The sequence below is a fragment of the Asterias amurensis genome, chromosome 5, assembly GCF_032118995.1.
Source record: "Asterias amurensis chromosome 5, ASM3211899v1".
NCBI lineage: Eukaryota > Metazoa > Echinodermata > Asteroidea > Forcipulatida > Asteriidae > Asterias > Asterias amurensis.
Window position 1 is genome coordinate 26,369,523 of NC_092652.1, and position 17,717 is coordinate 26,387,239.

General features: G+C 37.4%; 1 protein-coding gene across 1 annotated transcript; it reads right to left on the bottom strand.

Annotated features, from left to right (window-relative positions):
- Positions 1-4,753: 4,753 nt before the first annotated feature.
- On the bottom strand, positions 4,754-12,899 carry LOC139937673 (uncharacterized). The gene is made up of 2 exons (XM_071932927.1): positions 12,323-12,899; positions 4,754-5,034 (listed from the first exon to the last, which is right to left on the bottom strand). Exons 1-2 carry the CDS (start codon positions 12,897-12,899, stop codon positions 4,754-4,756), a joined length of 858 nt encoding a protein of 285 aa, XP_071789028.1.
- Between the last annotated feature and the right edge of the window lie 4,818 nt (positions 12,900-17,717).

Below are 17,717 nucleotides of genomic sequence, written 5' to 3' on the forward strand. Positions count from 1 at the left end.
TACACTGCCAGCAATTGTTTTGTTAACAAAAAAAACAATTCTGTAATGTTCATTTAAGGGAAGCTTTCTTCCATCGTTATCTTCAAACTGAGTAAGTTTAATGTAAATCTAAGGACATTATGTTTTGTTTTAAAAACAAGTACTCAAAAACCCTTTAAACACACAGACTGTATTGCCAAAAGCCATCGATGAAGACCGATCGTGTCGTCATTTTTGGATCGAGTGACAACACACGACCCGTAAGTCATCAAAAGTTTATAAAGGCACTGGACATTATTTGTAATTTACTTTATAAAAAAAAACATAAAAACTTATTTGAACGAGCAACGGGGAGCTGTTGATATTATAAAACATTTTGAGAAACGGCTCCCTAATGAAGTAACGTAGTTTTTGAGAAAGAGGTAATAATCTTACTCAAGTAATAAAATACTTCGGGCCTAAAGCCCTTTTTAGGCATCTGAAAGCACACAGTTAATTATGTGCAACAAGAGTGTTGTTTCTTAAATTTATTGTTCTCTCTTGCATATCCGATGAACCAATTGAGTCAAATGTTCACAGATTTGTTGTTTTATGCATAGCTTGGATAAAGGTGTCCTGTACCTTTAATACAGTCTAATCCTGAATAATACAGACCTACATTATTACCTGTGCCGGTTTGTTTATTGCCACACATCTATTCCAGGTAGTTGTTATATCAACTATTATCAATTAAAGTTAGTTCGATGTGCTCACAGCTCCAGGTCATTTTGGGACAAGGAATATTAAAAAATATTATGACTGCAACTCCCGCGCCGATGCAGGATACCAGCGGGGTAACTTTTCACTTTTCCCCGGGTGTGAGTTTTACGACGTATGCTGCGTGAATGAATTGCATGGTTTTATGGGCTGGTATTGCGTAGTTAAGCCACCGTCAAAGGTGTAATGGACTCGGTGTCGCGTCGTTTGATGTCCGAGAGAGTTGTCGATTGGAGAGGAGGGCAAGATTTATTCAGTGTCATTCCCTCCCCATTCAACTCAACTAACAATTAATCAAACTCCTGAACACTCCGTTGTTAGTATTATTATTTTTTCGATGGTCATATTTCTCATTTGTCACTGTCAGTTTTGTTGGAAGGTTTTTGAAATACTGGCCTTGGGATACCGTTCCAAACCATTGTTGCCAAACTTCGGTGTCTGGTTCCTGTACGTCAAGTCTATCATTATGACGTTGATTGTGAAGTGAGCTTATGTTCGTGCCAACTTTGGTTTGGCCCTCATTTCGAGTGATGGTCACTTTCTTCCTTTGATAGCTTCATTCCCTTAAAGGAACTGTTACCGTACACTTCTGGTAATTACTCAAAAGAATTGTTACATAAAAACTTCGTGGAGCTGTTGATAATATAAAACGTTGTGAGAAACGGCTCCCTCTGAAGAAGTAATACGTTTTTTTAAGAAAGAGGTAATATCTCACTAAAATATTTGAATCTTAAAGGAACACGTTGCCTTGGATCGGACGAGTTGGTCAAAACAAAAGCCCTGTAACCGTTTTTTATATAATGCATATGGTTGGAAAGATGTTTTAAAAGTAGAATACAATGATCCACACAAACATGCCTCGAAATTGCGTGGTTTTCCTTCTACTGTGCGAACTATCACCGTCGGCCATTTATGGGAGTCAAAATTTTGACCCCCATAAATGGCCGACGTGTTAGTCGACGAGGTAAAAGGAAAACCACGCAATTTCGAGGCATGTTTGTGTGGATCATTGTATTCTACTTTTACAACATCTTTCTACCCATATGCATTTTATAAAAAACGGTTACAAACGTTTTTCAAAGACCAACTCGACCGATCCAAGGCAATGTGTTCCTTTAAGTAGACTTCAGGCTTGAAGCCTTCAGTGCCGTTAGAGAACGTTGGTTGGGGCTTCCGTATCGCTTATCGCTTACTATTGAGGGCGTTGTTTGCAAAGGTCAACGTTGATTTGTTTATCTCCTCTTTCAATGGGTACGTTCAGACGAGGAGTTTTATAGTTATTGCCATTATTCGAAAAGTGCTAAAATAACCCTCCGTTGGAACGCACAAAATGTTAAAACAAGATCTTTAAGTACGTCTTTACACTTTGCCTGAAATCTGAACAGATATATACGTCCAACCACACCATAAGGCCTGCATTTTAAGAAGATTTAAAGTTCCGTTTAATCAACTTTTCTTCTAATATAATTATGTAATGCTGGTGTTGAGACTATACAACTTAGTACAAGTTCGAGCGGCAACCATTTTGCCAACCACTATAGTCAATGTTCCATGGTTACCTATGCATGCAATGCATCATGGGTACCAGAAAAAAATCGCCAAAATGGTCGACAAAAGTCTGCCGTGATGACCTGCTTTTAATATCCATATTATTGTTTTTACCTTGCAGTTCGTCAGTTATCATCAAATTAAAAACATTAATAAAACAAAAGGCGTAAACAAAAACACGCGTGAAATTGAAATCTGTCATCGTCAAAGTATGTTTCACAAGCTATCAACTTACAAAAGAAATAATTAAGCTCTGGTTTCTGTCGATAATGTCCTTTGAGCAACTATGGAGGTCCAAGTGTCCCTGAATTACTTATCTTTAGTAACTTTATAGACCACACCTTTCCTGTTTCATGTCATCACTTTGATCCACTCTTATTTTTCCCGAAAACGATCGTCTAAAAAATAACTATCCCAGTGACCCCATGATTATAAGACCTCCTACCTAACCCTCCTCCGCCCCCATAAATGAAGATCAAAGGATACCGCCAGACAGTCCAGCCGGTGTTCTCAGACCATACCTGTCCATAGCCACCCCCCCCCCCCCTCCATCAGCCATCACCTGTCAGGAATGATGAGATGGGACACAGTGTTCCAGTGAGATACCACCTTGGATGGAATGCGCATGGGGGAGATGTTTTGGTGGATTTGCTTGTACATTAAACAGTCGTCAGCCTTGAGATGATCATCTGGTCCAAATATGTTTCCCCGCCATTGCCAGGTATTTCACATGGTACCGTGTGACGGTTTTGGGGACACTTGTGTAAAATTGATGTTTACGGTTATGGAAACTTCTGCTCAAATATAATCAATATGTTGATCTTTTTATTTGGAAAAGTTTATAATATATTAGATCGATAAATTGATCGACAGTTTTTTTTCTAAAGAAGATATTGCTGGAAAATTTGATACGAAATAGTTCAATTCAATTCATCAAATCGGAAATGATCTCATTACTGTGGCCTGCCTCACTCTCCCCACCCTGTTCCCAAAGAATTACATCCTTCCCAAATGAAATTAGATTTGGGGAAAGTCTTATAAGTTTCCAATGTTCAACTACCCCACTCCCAAGAAGACCCAATATTGTTGCACGCTTTGACGGGATCCATTGAGTTTTTCACAATTTGTTAACGAGGTATGCTCATGGTAGGCAAAACCTTATGACTCAAAAAACTTTGGATAATTTAAACTTTTCACTACATACATCACAATATTATATGATTTTTTTTAATGAGATCACTGTTTTTGAAGTAACACAAAAACTTTGGGCAGGAAACATTATTTTAACAACACTCTCACAAATACACATCAATATTATGTACATGTAGTGATCGACGAATCTACGTGTATGAACATTATGAACACAAAGGGAATCAGGTAGTTTGTTTTGTTTGAGGGAAGTGATTTATAAGAAATATTATAAACTGATTTCTTAAAAAGTCACCAAGATTGTGTACAGAATGCATTAATGTTGTCATGTATACTTTCTATATTGCGCTCCTGTCGTGTCGAATCAAAAAAGATAAACCGATTTTGAAACCATTTTGCATGTCGATTCACGAACAAGATTCGAATCCTGCCAAGCTAAACCGCTGATTTCACACGATGACTTGAATAAGTACTGTTGTCTATTACTGATACACAGTTTAGTGATTTGTGCAATTTGTATGTGCGAGACTGGGTGTTGCTAGTATGGTGTTTATATCCCCTTGTGGAAGTTTCCCAAGTTCCCTTGACGGGATGATCATCTAAACATACAAAAATACAGACACCTTGTCATAAGCAAACTATACCGTCCCATTAACATGAATGGTTTGGAAGGTGAACACAATGATGTAGAAGATAACTAAACATTTAAAATGAAGAAAGCTTTTATCAGTGTCCTAAGGGAGCTGGACCCAAACGGAATCCAATTCTTATTTTTGCTTAGCAGAATACTGTTAAGCAAATATATTCTGCTAAAGCAGCTTTAGGCTCTAGAGACTCCGGAGAACAACACTATTTGAAAGATCAGAGACACCTCTTCGTCAAACAATCCTTCCCCACCATGCAAAGCCTCAAGTTCAACATGGAGTGTCTCATCCATGTCACAATGTAGTTGAAGAGTTATGTCTTACATCACAGTTAACCCAAATAACTTTTGACATTTTTCTAGATCTGGATAAATATTTTCAACCCTCTAATTAGAGCCAAACGAGAAGAGAAGATTGTGAAGAATTTCAGTTTGAGACGTTGGAGGAAAACCCCAAATAATTATTACAGAAAAAACCCGCAGTCAAGAAGTACCCCCGGTAGGATTCGAACCGATGTCCCAGAGGTGGAAGGTGAGGCAAGACACCACTACACCAACCTGGCAGTTTTAATGATGAACTTTTCTTTCTCACGACAACAGTGCTGAGAAAAGGTAGTCTTGTTGAAAAAAACATCCCCGATCACTTCAGGAGGTTTATTTCGTTAACTCCCTTTCGGATTAGTCGTTTTTCGGGTCGTTTTTCTGGGTTTGTCTTCCTTTCTCCTTGTCGTTCACCTTCTTTTGTTTCATCCTTCGGTTCTGGAACCAGATCTTGACTTGTCTCTCCGTTAGTGTGAGGGTCTGGGCTAGTCTCGCTCTCCGGTCTCTTGTGAGATACTGATGTGACTGAAACTCCTTCTCCAGTTCGAAGATTGTCATCTTGGAGTAGGGACGACGCTTCGTGCGTCTTGGGAGAGCGGCTAAGGTGAACATCCAGCCTGGCGGGGGACCTTCTGCTCCTAATCATACAATGAAACAACATAATGTCATAATCAAATATTTTACTTTTTGAATCCTTAACTCAGGTTGCACATTATAGTAATTACTGACTCAATTACTGACTTAATAATTTGGCTGTTTTCTCCCACTTACACTACACTGTAAAAACCGGGGTGTTAAAACTGTTACAATGGGTGTTATAAAAGATGTTAAATTTTGCATCGGGGATAAAGAATATTAATTTTGTTTTTTACCCATACACTGTTTTTTTACAGTGGGTGTTGTCACATAGCCATCGTATGATGTTAAAATAACACAAATAAATTGTATTGGCAAAAATAAGTGTCATTTTGACACTCTGTGGTGTAAATCTTCGGTATATTTAGTGACAACACCTATATTTTGTAAATTACAATATTGCAGTTTTGCAGTGTATAGTGGTACCGCTAGAGTCTAGAGATATAACCTACCCATCCAGGGTGGGCCAAATTGTTGAGTTTCTGAGCTACCTTTCATTAGTGTCTTCATCATGCTGTAGTAGTTATTTTGTGATTCCCAAAACTAGGTTGATTGCGCACCCTTTTAAACTTCATAAAGTTGTTTCAAAGAAACTTCCATAAGATATAACGATAACGATTTCCTTAAAGTTTGCGTCTGACTTTAAACTCTTTAATGATGATCCGTTGGAAACGTCCAATTTCCATCTACCGGTTTTTAAACCACCCCAAAAGTACCCCTACCCCAAGCGGGGACCTTAAACTGACCCCCTCTATCCTCAAAATCTATCTTTCCCTTTATGCAATAACTTGATGACGTCATTGACTAATTACCAGACGGCAATAAATTGATCAGAGTAATGGTCACTTCTAAGAATAATTGAGGATCAGCAGGTGTTCTCATTATTACAGAGTTGCCGTTTTTAAGGTGTTACTTTTATGTATCCTGATGTCGTCTACAGGATATTCAACATAATTATTCGTAGCCATTGATCAAACATCTAAAGGAGTAGAAGGTGTTATTTATGAATGTGTGTCTTGTCTCAAAGATGCATGGATTGAAGTGAAGACCTTGTAGCAGTCAGACGCTAGACTACAAAGTCTGCTTTGCTGTTTGACATCCTTGCAGAAACTTAAACATAAAAAAACATTCAAAACAAGTCCGTATTGACCACAGATGCATTGATCATCTTGATAGTCATCATGGTTTGATCATCTTTGTTCAGTTCCCTGTATTTGCAAAGTACATTACAAGAAACTACTATCATTATAAACAAAGTCGAGCCTCAGCCTGCCATCGTAGAGGACTACATGTACATCTATTTGTTTGTTGGTTTTACATCTTGAATTGCTAACTTTTTTTTTCGTTGGTTTGGAAAACTGTCAAAAGTTGTCTCGTGTTTTTCCTGTTGCATTTCAATTGTATACTTTCTAAACCATATGGTGTTTTCTTCGTTTGGTTAATTATCCATTAACTTATCATAATGGTGGCACTTCAAGCCGACATAATGTTTAGATATGTAAAAGTATGCTGCACTCTAGTTCTATCTAGCAGTATCAAAATGAAGATAAAAAAGGATGGAAACAATCACTTAAATTGTTATTTAACTAAAAGGGTACTTTCGGGTACAATAATTAACTTGTTTTAAAAATGATAAACTCGCCAAAGTTGATTTGAAATGGGACTAACTTTCTGATCTCTGTAATAAGTACTGTAGTTAATTAATTCGTGTTGCAAGAGGAATGTTCGCTTAAAGACAGTGGACACTATTGGTAATCGTCAAAGACCAGTCTTCTCACTTGGTGTATCTCAACACATACATAAAATAACCAACCTGTGAAAATTTTAGCTCAATCGGTCACACGAAGTTGTGTGCTTTCAGATGCTTGATTTCGAGACCTCAAATTCTAAATCTGAGGTCTCTAAATCAAATTCGTAGAAAATTTACTTCTTTCTCGAAAACTATGTTACTTCAGAGGAGCCATTTCTCACAGTGTGTTATACTAACAACAGCTCCCCATTACTCGATACCAAATAAGGTTTTATGCTAATAATTATTTTGAGTAATTGCCAATAGTGTCCACTGCCTTTAATTAAACAAAAAGTTTTGTTTACGAAGGAAAAGGGGGTTCTTTGAACTGAAATGGTTGATTGTTTTTATGTAACAGTCCATTGGGTGGACGTATCAATACTTGCATATTGTAGGAATCTTACAATCTCCTTGACCAGCACGTTAAATACCCTTCAGCAATTAGCACATGTAAGATAATGTCACACTAATTCAATTTACATGCTGAACGTGCTGTTTCACCGCCGGACTCTGTCCTTGTTCGTGACAGCCGTCACTAGATATTCATGGGGCAAATTGGGATTCTTGACGGCGGGAAGTTGGCGCGAAAACAGAGAACCGCGGATCAAGGTTGGGACATGATTATTGAGAGAGTGATTTCGAGCACCGTATAAAAAGTACTGTCTTTCTTATAATTTGGTGGTAGTTTTGATGAGTTTCCTTTTTTGTTTGTGGGGGGGGGGGGTATTCTGTGATGTGTAGCAAATTTCGTAGTGTATTGGGGTTTTTTCAATGAAGTTTTCACCCATACAAAAAACTAATTTCTAAATTAATGAAATTATGCTATATTTAGACAGTCAAAGCATCAAATGCATGGTGAGACAATTTTAATTTATAAAGTTTTGAAAAATGTGAGAATGAGTTGTAAGTCATGTTAAAACATCATTGTTTCAAGCAATTGGAATGATAGTATTTTACGAAAGATATTACATACACGGTTAGTGGGTAAAGAGTTGTTGGGTAAAGAGCTTATGGAACTCTGTTTATCGAGTTACATGTTGACTAACAGGTCGATTGTTTTTTGTTTGTTATTACTCCTAATGTTGTAATTAGGTTGAATGTCTGATTTCTAATTTGTCCATTACTAATGTCATGCTCAGCGCTATATAGAATATCAACATTATTAAGGCGCTATATTATTATTGGTATTATTATTATGACCATTTGGAATTTGGACTTCGCAGAACACAATAAATTAACTTACAAATTGGTTCAAACGAGCGTAGGTAGTCCTAGTCTTTGGATATTCCATTAGTAATCAGTCAACGAAATTTTTGCTAAAATCACTCCGTAAGTGAAATGTTGAAAGCTTGCCACCTTCTTGTTGTAATACGCCAAACATTGTTAACAATTATATCTAATAGTCTGTGTAAAAAAGGACATGGGACAGCATCGGTAGAATATGATTTCAAAACTACCAATAATAAAATAACTACTGAGGCGTTGACGTAACATTGAGCTGGTATAAGTGGTTTTTTTGCAAGAAAATGATGTGCTTGAATTGTCACATCTGGGAGAAAATAAATGAACAGCTAAATAGATCAAATGATGAGGACAAACAAATTACTTTGTTATGCGGTGTAAAGGCACTGGACACTTTTGGTAATTACTCAAAATAATTGATAGCATAAAAACTTGGTAACGAGTATTGGAGAGTTGTTGGATACATGAAGTAAAAAACATTGTGAGAAACGGCTCCCTCTGAACATTAAGTAGTTGTTGAGAAAGAAGTAACTTCTCAGTAAAATGTTTGAATTGCTCATGAGACCTCTCAGAAGAAAGCATCTGATATCACACAACTTCGTTTGACAAGTGTGTTTTCCCCCCTATGATTATCTTGCAACTTCGTTGACTAATTGAGTTCAAATTTCCACAGGTTTGTTATTTGGTGCATATGTTGAGATACGCCAAGTGAGAAGACTGGACTTTGTGATATTAACAAAGGTGTCCAGTGTCTTTAATATTAAAGCAAGCACTTGTTTTGACGAATATTACGGGGATATTTTGGTGTTTGGAAAGTTGAATTGATTTGCATTGAGTCTACCCTTCAAAAAGCCTCAATTTTACTCAAGCCCCCCCCCCCCCCTCAGTGACACTAGATAATGATGTTACCAAAAGTTATAATTCAAAATTCTTGTGACTGAAAAACCTACTAAAATAACCACAGAAGAATATCACACATGATTCATTGTTATATGATTCTATTTGAGTCATAATTGTTTCTTCGAAAACATTCTTCTTGTGGGACCCTACAAGGTCGTAGCTACCCCCCCCCCCCCCCGTCCCAGCTGCAAAACCGATCCACACTTGCAGAACCGACAAAAACAAGGACAAACAGTTTCATAAAAATGCCAATTAAATTCCTCAAATATGAGTTCGTTATGTAATGAATGTGCGTTATTTTCATTTTCAGACGGGTCTTTTTGCAAAAAGAGGTGTTCTTTTTAGACTCTATTAAAGCATTATATGACTATAAAAACTATTCACAATTTGTCATATTATTTTGAATCAATTTTGAGTGTACTATTAATATGACAGATTTATTCAAGTTTCATTGTTTTATGAGCTGTAAATATTACATTTTCTTTGTCGCTATAGCATGCACAATGCAATTCGATGTATAGTCCTACTTCAACATTTTCATATTATTTCAAGTGACACGAATAACTTAACTTTTCCACAGACAAGTTTTTAGAGGCAAAAATGAACTAGTAAATATCAGCATTTTTGAAACTTTTCAGGGGAACAAGTTGTGCATACTAATTTAAGTGTCACCAGGGGCTCTTCGTTGAAGGTGAATCCAGAGGGACCCCCCCCCCCCCCCACCCCCCGTCATTCCATGGTAAATACATTAACATAGATAGAAATATAATGTTTCCTCTCTCTGGCTTAGCACTGTGTAATTCTTACAATTATTTGTTAGCATGAATCTTTCCCATTCAATCCAATAACCAGTCATATGGACCACCATTGATGCGGGGATACCATGGTAACCGTGGTGATAGTTAATTTGTTTGCAAAGTCATTGTCTTTATTTTGAGTCAATGCTACAAACATTTTTTTGTTTTGATACGCAAACCTCGACAGTTTTAATATTGCACCCTGTTTTGGAATAGTTCACTATTTCCTTAAACAAATTCGATGATTGAGCAATTTAAACTTTTAGAACAATTCTTGTTCAATACTTTGATTTGCCTGTGGCCGCGAGGAGTAAATTGCTTTCGTACATGTTGACATATTTTTTTAATGACGTATCTTAAGGACGTATGAGAGCTTAGATTGATCTTAAGATGTGTACTCCCAAATGCTAAGCAAAGCTTTATGTTACACTAACAATCAATACGGTGATATTGACCACACCCATCTTAAGATGCATCTTAGTGCTTCGTGAAATCGAGCCCTGGACGCAGTTCTTACATCAAAACTGTTCTTTCATCAAAACTGTTCTTTCATTGGTTGTTCTTAACACCAATTACAAGCCGGATCCAAAGTAAGAAACTCTCTGGATTACACCCTTTGATAGCCATGCCCATCATGGGATCGTTGTATTAATAAAAGATCTGAGTATGTTACTGCCTGATATGGTAATATTTACATGTTCGGTTAGGGTGGGTTTAGGGATAATGGTTCTCGTCATATAAGAGGTGGTGCTTCGAAATCTAAAAGCGAAAAATTAACTAATGTTTAAGCATAGCAGAGTCTTTCTCGAAGTCTTAAGTGACAACACTATATACAATGAGGTATAAGTGTAACAGAGGCAGTCAAGTGGAAATAATATGAAGAAGTAAATAATTATGGAATGTGACAGACAAAAAAGTGGGGAAAATGAGAAGGCAAAACCATAAGTGTTTAACATTTCCTTATTGTAGGTTCAGACCATGGGGTTGAATGGTCTGGAAAGACCTTATCCAAAGTTTGGAATTATAGTCTTTATTTCACAAAACAAGCAAGGAGGATGAATTGAAAGAAAAGATTAAGAACGAATGTTTAAACAACCACTTTTAGTTGTTTTCACCTGGTTGTTGTTATACCATGGGCTCCTTCTTTTTAGGTGGTAGTATTTCATAATTTTTAACCCATGAGTTATCATGAACTTGTCAAAATTCTGAATTTGTTTGTCTCCAAAGGCTGTTTTATCATCTTTTCAACTTCAGTTTATTCTTCATATAACAATGATCATATTAATATTGATTTACAAATGTGTCCTAAAAATTGTTGATGAAAAAAGTGCAATCTCAAAGCAAACATGAGATGCAAACCTTTGATATAGACTTATTGAAACGTTGATAAAGAACGGTAAAGAACGAGTTGGCAAAGAAGAAAAACTAACTTTGGAGAGAAAAATGCGTGACTCCTCAATGTCTTTTCCCATGAGTAGCACTCGGTCAATTTGTGGACATTTTAGTTTAAATTACAAGAACTCTCTCTTTGCCATTACTCATGCTCTCATCAACATTTGATTTTAGCGATGAATTTTGAGGATTGTTTCTAAATTTTACAACTGGTGTTCATGGCTCGATTTCATAAAGCGCTAAGATTTTATTAAGATTAGTTGTCAATATTGCTTAGCAGTAAAGGTTGACACACAATATTAAAGGGAAGGTTTACCTTTGGTTATCACTATTAAATCTAATGGCAATACAAATCAATTGGTTATAAGTTACCTTTCGGTAGTTTAAAGCATTTTCAGTTCACTTCGAAGTAATGTGGTTATGGAAAGTGATATCAGTTTGTATCCCCCAAAAGTTAAATCTGGGAAATGTTTCTGTCGGATGCGTTTCTCAAATTGTGTATTCCAATTACGGATAAATTCTTTCTGCGTGGACCCATATAGCCACTCCGGATTTACGGCGAGATCTCAAAAACGCTTCCACCTTTTGAAATTAAATTTGCACAAGTTAGTTTTATAGGATTATTAAAACGATCGAACGGTTCAAATAACCAGAGTTAAACCTTGCATTTGAGACAAATCTTAGCTCTAAGTTAACTGCTTGGGCATGAAAGACTATCAGCTTGCCTTATTCAGACAGACACTTGCTTGAATAAATGCTCATATCAGATATGTCATTGGACTGTTTTCTTTCTATAATTTTAAATTGAAAGCTTCGTTGAAATCAAACCCACTTCTTTCAAGTTATAGTAGGATTTGAAACTTTGCGTGGTATAGGTATAGCCAAAATAGCCTCCACACCATGTGAATATCTTTTGAGCAGTGTCGGCTCTGAAAAGAACTGGTGGTTAACGACTCAACGTTTCGATCGGTATGCTCTGATCGTCCTCAGGAGATTGCATCGTTCATGTTTCTTCAAAGATTTACAGAGTGATGCTTTAGATACCTCGGAGGATAGCTTACATGGATCAATCACAAGAAACTTCAGCAATGTCCCCCAATGCTATTCTTCTCAAGCATAAGACGTTGATTTGTGCTTATCTTTAAGCTTAACAACTTATATTAAGCTTACCTGAAATGCCGAAAGGATAACTTGGGTTAGCACAGCTTGGATAGTTGAGGCACGAGAGATGTTGCTGGGTAGCATGGTGGTTACTTGCCCCGTACATCACTGCAGCAGCACTGCCCACCGAACCAGAGTATCTCATCGGGCTTGTAAAGTCCATCCGATGATGACTGGAATCATGCCCAGTGGATAGCTCCATACTGTTGAAGGAAAGAGCTGCCGCTGTAGCAGAGGTCCGGTAGCTCTTGTACTGTTCATCGTAGGAGGCAGACGGAGGAGGGACAGCCCCGGGTTGAACGAAGCGACAGTCGGCACGAGTGTAAGTGGCAAAACCGCCCGGTCCGGACACCGGGGAGTGATGCAGGTGGGCGTTGGATGTTGACGGGCCGCGATCGATAGTTCCCGGTACCTGCATGAAGCCCGTACCGACCCCGGCAGACCGGTTTGGGGAGTAGCCACCACCGCCGCCACCTGAGGCGGTCATGGAGCAAGGTTTGCCCCCGAAAGCTTGCGTGACTGTCTCCATGATTAAATCACTTGATGATGGTGTCCTCGTAGAAGTACAAAATAGATCATAAAACATGTGGGAAAGGGAACGAAGTGTCACAACTCTAGACGGAGATTATCACTCGCACAAAATCCTTCAAAATGTACCGTTTCTGTTCTAAGACCTCAGGCTAAAATTCAGATCCTAAAACATGCAAAATCAGCCAGAAATTGTGTGATATTTTGGATGCATCGCCTGAAGACAAAAACTGTCTTCTTTTTAGTGCTGGATTAAGGTCAGAATCGGTTGTAAATTCTAGTGCTAATGATACTCATGTTTCAGCGCTGAGGTTGCCTGACGGTCTTTGGCGGTGAATCGTTTTATCAAGGTGTCGATTGTGAGTTTACGGCCATCGTTTGATGCAACTTTATGGTCTCACATTGGAACTCAAAGTGCAGACGACATCGCCCTCCGGAATTGGCACAGCAGGTCGGTGCTCTTTGCTCATTTGAATATTCAAATCTCGTTTTTCTCATTTGAATATCTCAAAGTTCGGTTTGAAATTGAATACTGAAACTGTTGTATTTCATATCATTTTTGCAGTTTTGACATTTTCTGTAAATCCATTTTTAGGTGTTTAGTGCGAATTGTTTTAGAAGTCACACTTACTATTGAATACACCAGTGATTTTAACTCAACATAATGTTTTGTTGGAACTTAGTGATCTAGTGTCAATATTTGGTTTGATTTTATATGATTTGGTAAGAAGTTTATCAAAATATGACCGTGGCTGACAACAGCTGAGTACAGTCAGAGCGCTTACAAATATGTTTCTCTGAAAAAAATACAAATAGCGTTTTAAGAGATATATAATCAAACGCTATACAAGCATAATTCGGAATAGAGTCAGTGAACTTTCCAAAGAAATCCGACGATTTGTGAAAAACTCCTACCTTGTCAGAAAAGAACGTAAAATGTGTATTTTTTTTAACCACAACAAGATCGTAGAAATCATCATGAATGCGTTCTTTCAAGTGAATGAACGTCTAGTATATTGTATTTTTCATTGATTGATTTTATTATGTTTAATATGAGAACCTTCAAACTTTAGTTGTTTAATATGAAACTTTTCATTATTGCAGAACTATTTTCAATCAAGCTTTCGGTGACCCCATGTGATAAGTAGTGTGTGAAATATTGTGGCCTGTTTATTACAAAATCCTCCGCTGTCAATTTAGAAACCTTCAGACCGAAGAAATGAATGAACACTATTTCAATAAAATTTGACTCCTACTCCTTTGTCTCCATTTTAAACCGCCATGACCCATTTTCACAATTTTTGTGTCAGTAACTTTCCCAAATCGATCAAACTTCTTCACTCTGAAACTTTTAAACCCATTTTAGAGAGTCTAATACAATCGTTGCTTTTAACCCATTCATCACTATCACTCATATCACTGCACAATCTAAAAGGCAAAAAAAACTACTGGCAGATTGTATTTTACCAGCAGTCTTTATGAATTATAAACGCTTGAAATTATTGACGAATTTCAGTCTTGGATTGGTGTTTACGAACTCTCAGAAGTGGTTACTGGAGTAGGTTCATTTACCCGACTAACAAGACAAGAGTGCAATGCATGGAGGATTGCCTGTTAAATCACCTTATAAAATGAAAACAATAACACAATATTATTGCTCATTTTCCACGGGTAAGCGAGCTCGTTGTGGCGTTTACGACGGGTCGCGAGGGCACTCAACACGGCCGCTGCTCGGCCTGAGCACCGCCACATGCCCGTCGTTAAAAAGCGGAGTCGTTGCCGAATTTGATTGAAAAGCTTTTTTTACTTTAGAGTAATTCACATTCGCGGAAATTGTTTATTCTTCAATTGGGTGTTACTTTACGGTTCATGTGATCACATTGCACTCTGTAAAGATTAATGGCACAATATTAGAAGTAAAAAATATACGCTTGGCAAACATCGTTTATTGTTCTGTGAGAAGTAGGCCAATACGCAAGAGATTTTTACAACACCACAAAGTATTATGAATCTTCATTAATTTAACTGGTACTTCAAATCTCTCAAAAGACCGTTCTCCACTCTAATTTTTCCCGAGTTCCCAAGCCTGTCAGTGCAGCAATTTGCTGAGCGAAGGAAAATCTCGTCACTAAATTTTGCCAAAGAAATTGTGTCACAGCATTGTAACATTGCGAATAGTAGACACTCATCATCTTCATTCAGAGCATCGGATGATGGCCCTTTTGCCATCATCTTTCAGTTGCTGATTAATGCCAGGGGGGCGCAACTCCTCCTGGTAGCCTAAAACACGCGTCACTTAATTTATACTAATATTTGGACTGTTATCCTTAGCAAAAAACTGTTTAGCCATTATTTTCTGCTTAGAAGAATAAATTTGAGCCCTGTTGTTGTTTGTGGGGTTTGTTTTGTTATTTTTTTGTATATTTTTTTTTTTCACTACACAAGGCACTTTTGTAAACCGTCTGAAACTTTGCCCCTGAAGTCGGGCAGAGTATTCGAAACGTCACCATCACACCTCCCCCACCAAAAATTTAACCTCAATAATTTGCCAACCAAGTAGAGTTAGTGCGCACGCAATATGTAATTTACATATTCATAAGAGCGTCTATTGAATAATATTGAAACCACGCGCTGCTAAACCCGTTACGACGATCGTAAAACCATCGTGTGAAACCCAACGTTACTTTTTACTACCAATTAATGACCTATTAATGAGATTCAATTAATTGTTTCCATGACTGGATGGATGAAAGACGTCATACGAGAACATAGCTGTGCCAGATTTCACAGAGCTACAAAATTATGCTTACCATAATAAGGGTACCAGCAAAACTACCATCATGTTACGTGTACAATTTGTGACTGGTATCCTACTAATATCTGCTAAGCAGAAAATCGTTAAGCAACATTTTTTGTTAAAGGACACTGGACACTTTTGGTAATTGTCAAAGACCAGTCTTCTCACTTGGTGTATCTCAACATATGCAAAAAATAACAAACCTGTGAAAATTTGAATCAAATTGGTCGTCGAAGTTGTGAGATAATAATGAAAGAAAAAATACCCTTGTCACACAAAGCTGTGTGCTTTCAGATGCTTGATTTCAAGACCTCAAATTCTAAACCTGAGGTCTCGAAATCAAACTCGTGGAAAATTACTGCTTTCTCGAAAACTACTATTCTTCAGAGGGTGCCGTTTCGCACAATATTTTATTCTATCAACAGCTCTCCATTGCTTGTTACCAAGTAAGTTTATGTGCTAACAATTAGTTTAGTAATTACCAATACTGTCCACTGTCTTAAGCAGATAAATTTGCTGCACATTTTGTGCGAAGCAAAACGCAGCGAGATACCACTAACAACAGTCAAGCATTGTGCATTATGACATGGTACCTGACTGGAAACCTTATTATGGTACCTTTGGCAGAAGAAGCTGATGATAGACAGAGGTAGCTTTGTCATCGATTAGCAAAATTTGATTGAATCGATTTACCAATACTCTATCAATAATCTGTGTGTGTAACCTTTGTATAGATATTGATTCGTTGAAAAGACGTCTTCATTTAGAGTGATTGAATGTACTGTTTTGCAATGATACACGTGTGCAACAGCAATCACCACATAATAACAACCAACTTGCATAACTACATAAAAGTATAAGCCAACTTCCAGCAGTAAATAATGCCCAGACGAGCTTCGTACGTGACTTATTCAAACCGGCCGGCCATAACCGTTAAAACACGCATCAACCAGGGGGTAAATGGCCCAACAACTTCGCTCAAGGACCTTCTCCTCGGACTCTCAGTAACCAGACTGTTTGATAACTTTCCGGAAGATATTCTTCTCTTCTTCTGAGAATGTTTCAAGTTTTATTCTTAAGCCACACACGCGGTCAGCGCAGGTGTTGTCTGATGTTTCCGAAGACCGTGCCTCTGTCCATGTTGGTTAGGGGATGTTTTGGGCGTTAACTCCCGGGCTGGATTGAGGGTCGTAACTCTTGATGGTCAGTTATAATCTTGGTCAGTTTCTGTCTTTGGTGTTATTGCCACCTGTGCTTCGCCTATCATTTTGTATTCCCGCTTAGCAGAAACAACTGCTTGTAATAATATATGTATTTCCGCTATAAAATGAAAAATATCAAATATTCTGCGTACAAGTGGTTAAATAAAAATTATGAATATACTGATGATTAGCAAAATGATCTCATTGTATTTAAACCGCATACATGCGTTCATGACTGCATAACATTGGTATGATTGAAAATAGTTTGAGATCCCCAAAATCTTATGTTTGTATAAAAACAGTGACGTTGGTTTTCACTATTTCCCCGTGACTCCACTAACTGAGCTTAAACTTTCACATGTGGGGGTTTGTGTTTGTAATCACAAAAGTTCGACTACGTGCATGTACATGGTCGTTAGAAAGTTACAAAGGTTGGCCGCATGAGTGCGCTTTCAAAGAGGGACTATATTATTTATTCCTAATTTATCATCAATGTTTTATTTAGCTTCGATAATAACGCAATATTTACACAGCATTAAGACTGACATATTATTACATACAATTAAATTAAAAAGAAAAAATACAAAAAGTGTAGTTGTTTCTTTTGAAGGAACAATTCTGATTTTAAGTTAAACACATAGATTGGTAAATTCTTAAAATGTTAATGACCATGAAACATACTTTGTAAAATGTCCCTTGTTGATAGAAACTATTTTGGGAAAAAGGATTTCGATAATTCTCACCCCAAAACAATTGAATCTGCTTAACAAACTCATGCATGAGTCGTTTCTCATATTTCTGATGGACTGTCTTTGACTTAAAGGAACACGTTGCCTTGAATCGGTCGATTTGGTCTTTGAAAAGCGTTTGTAACCGT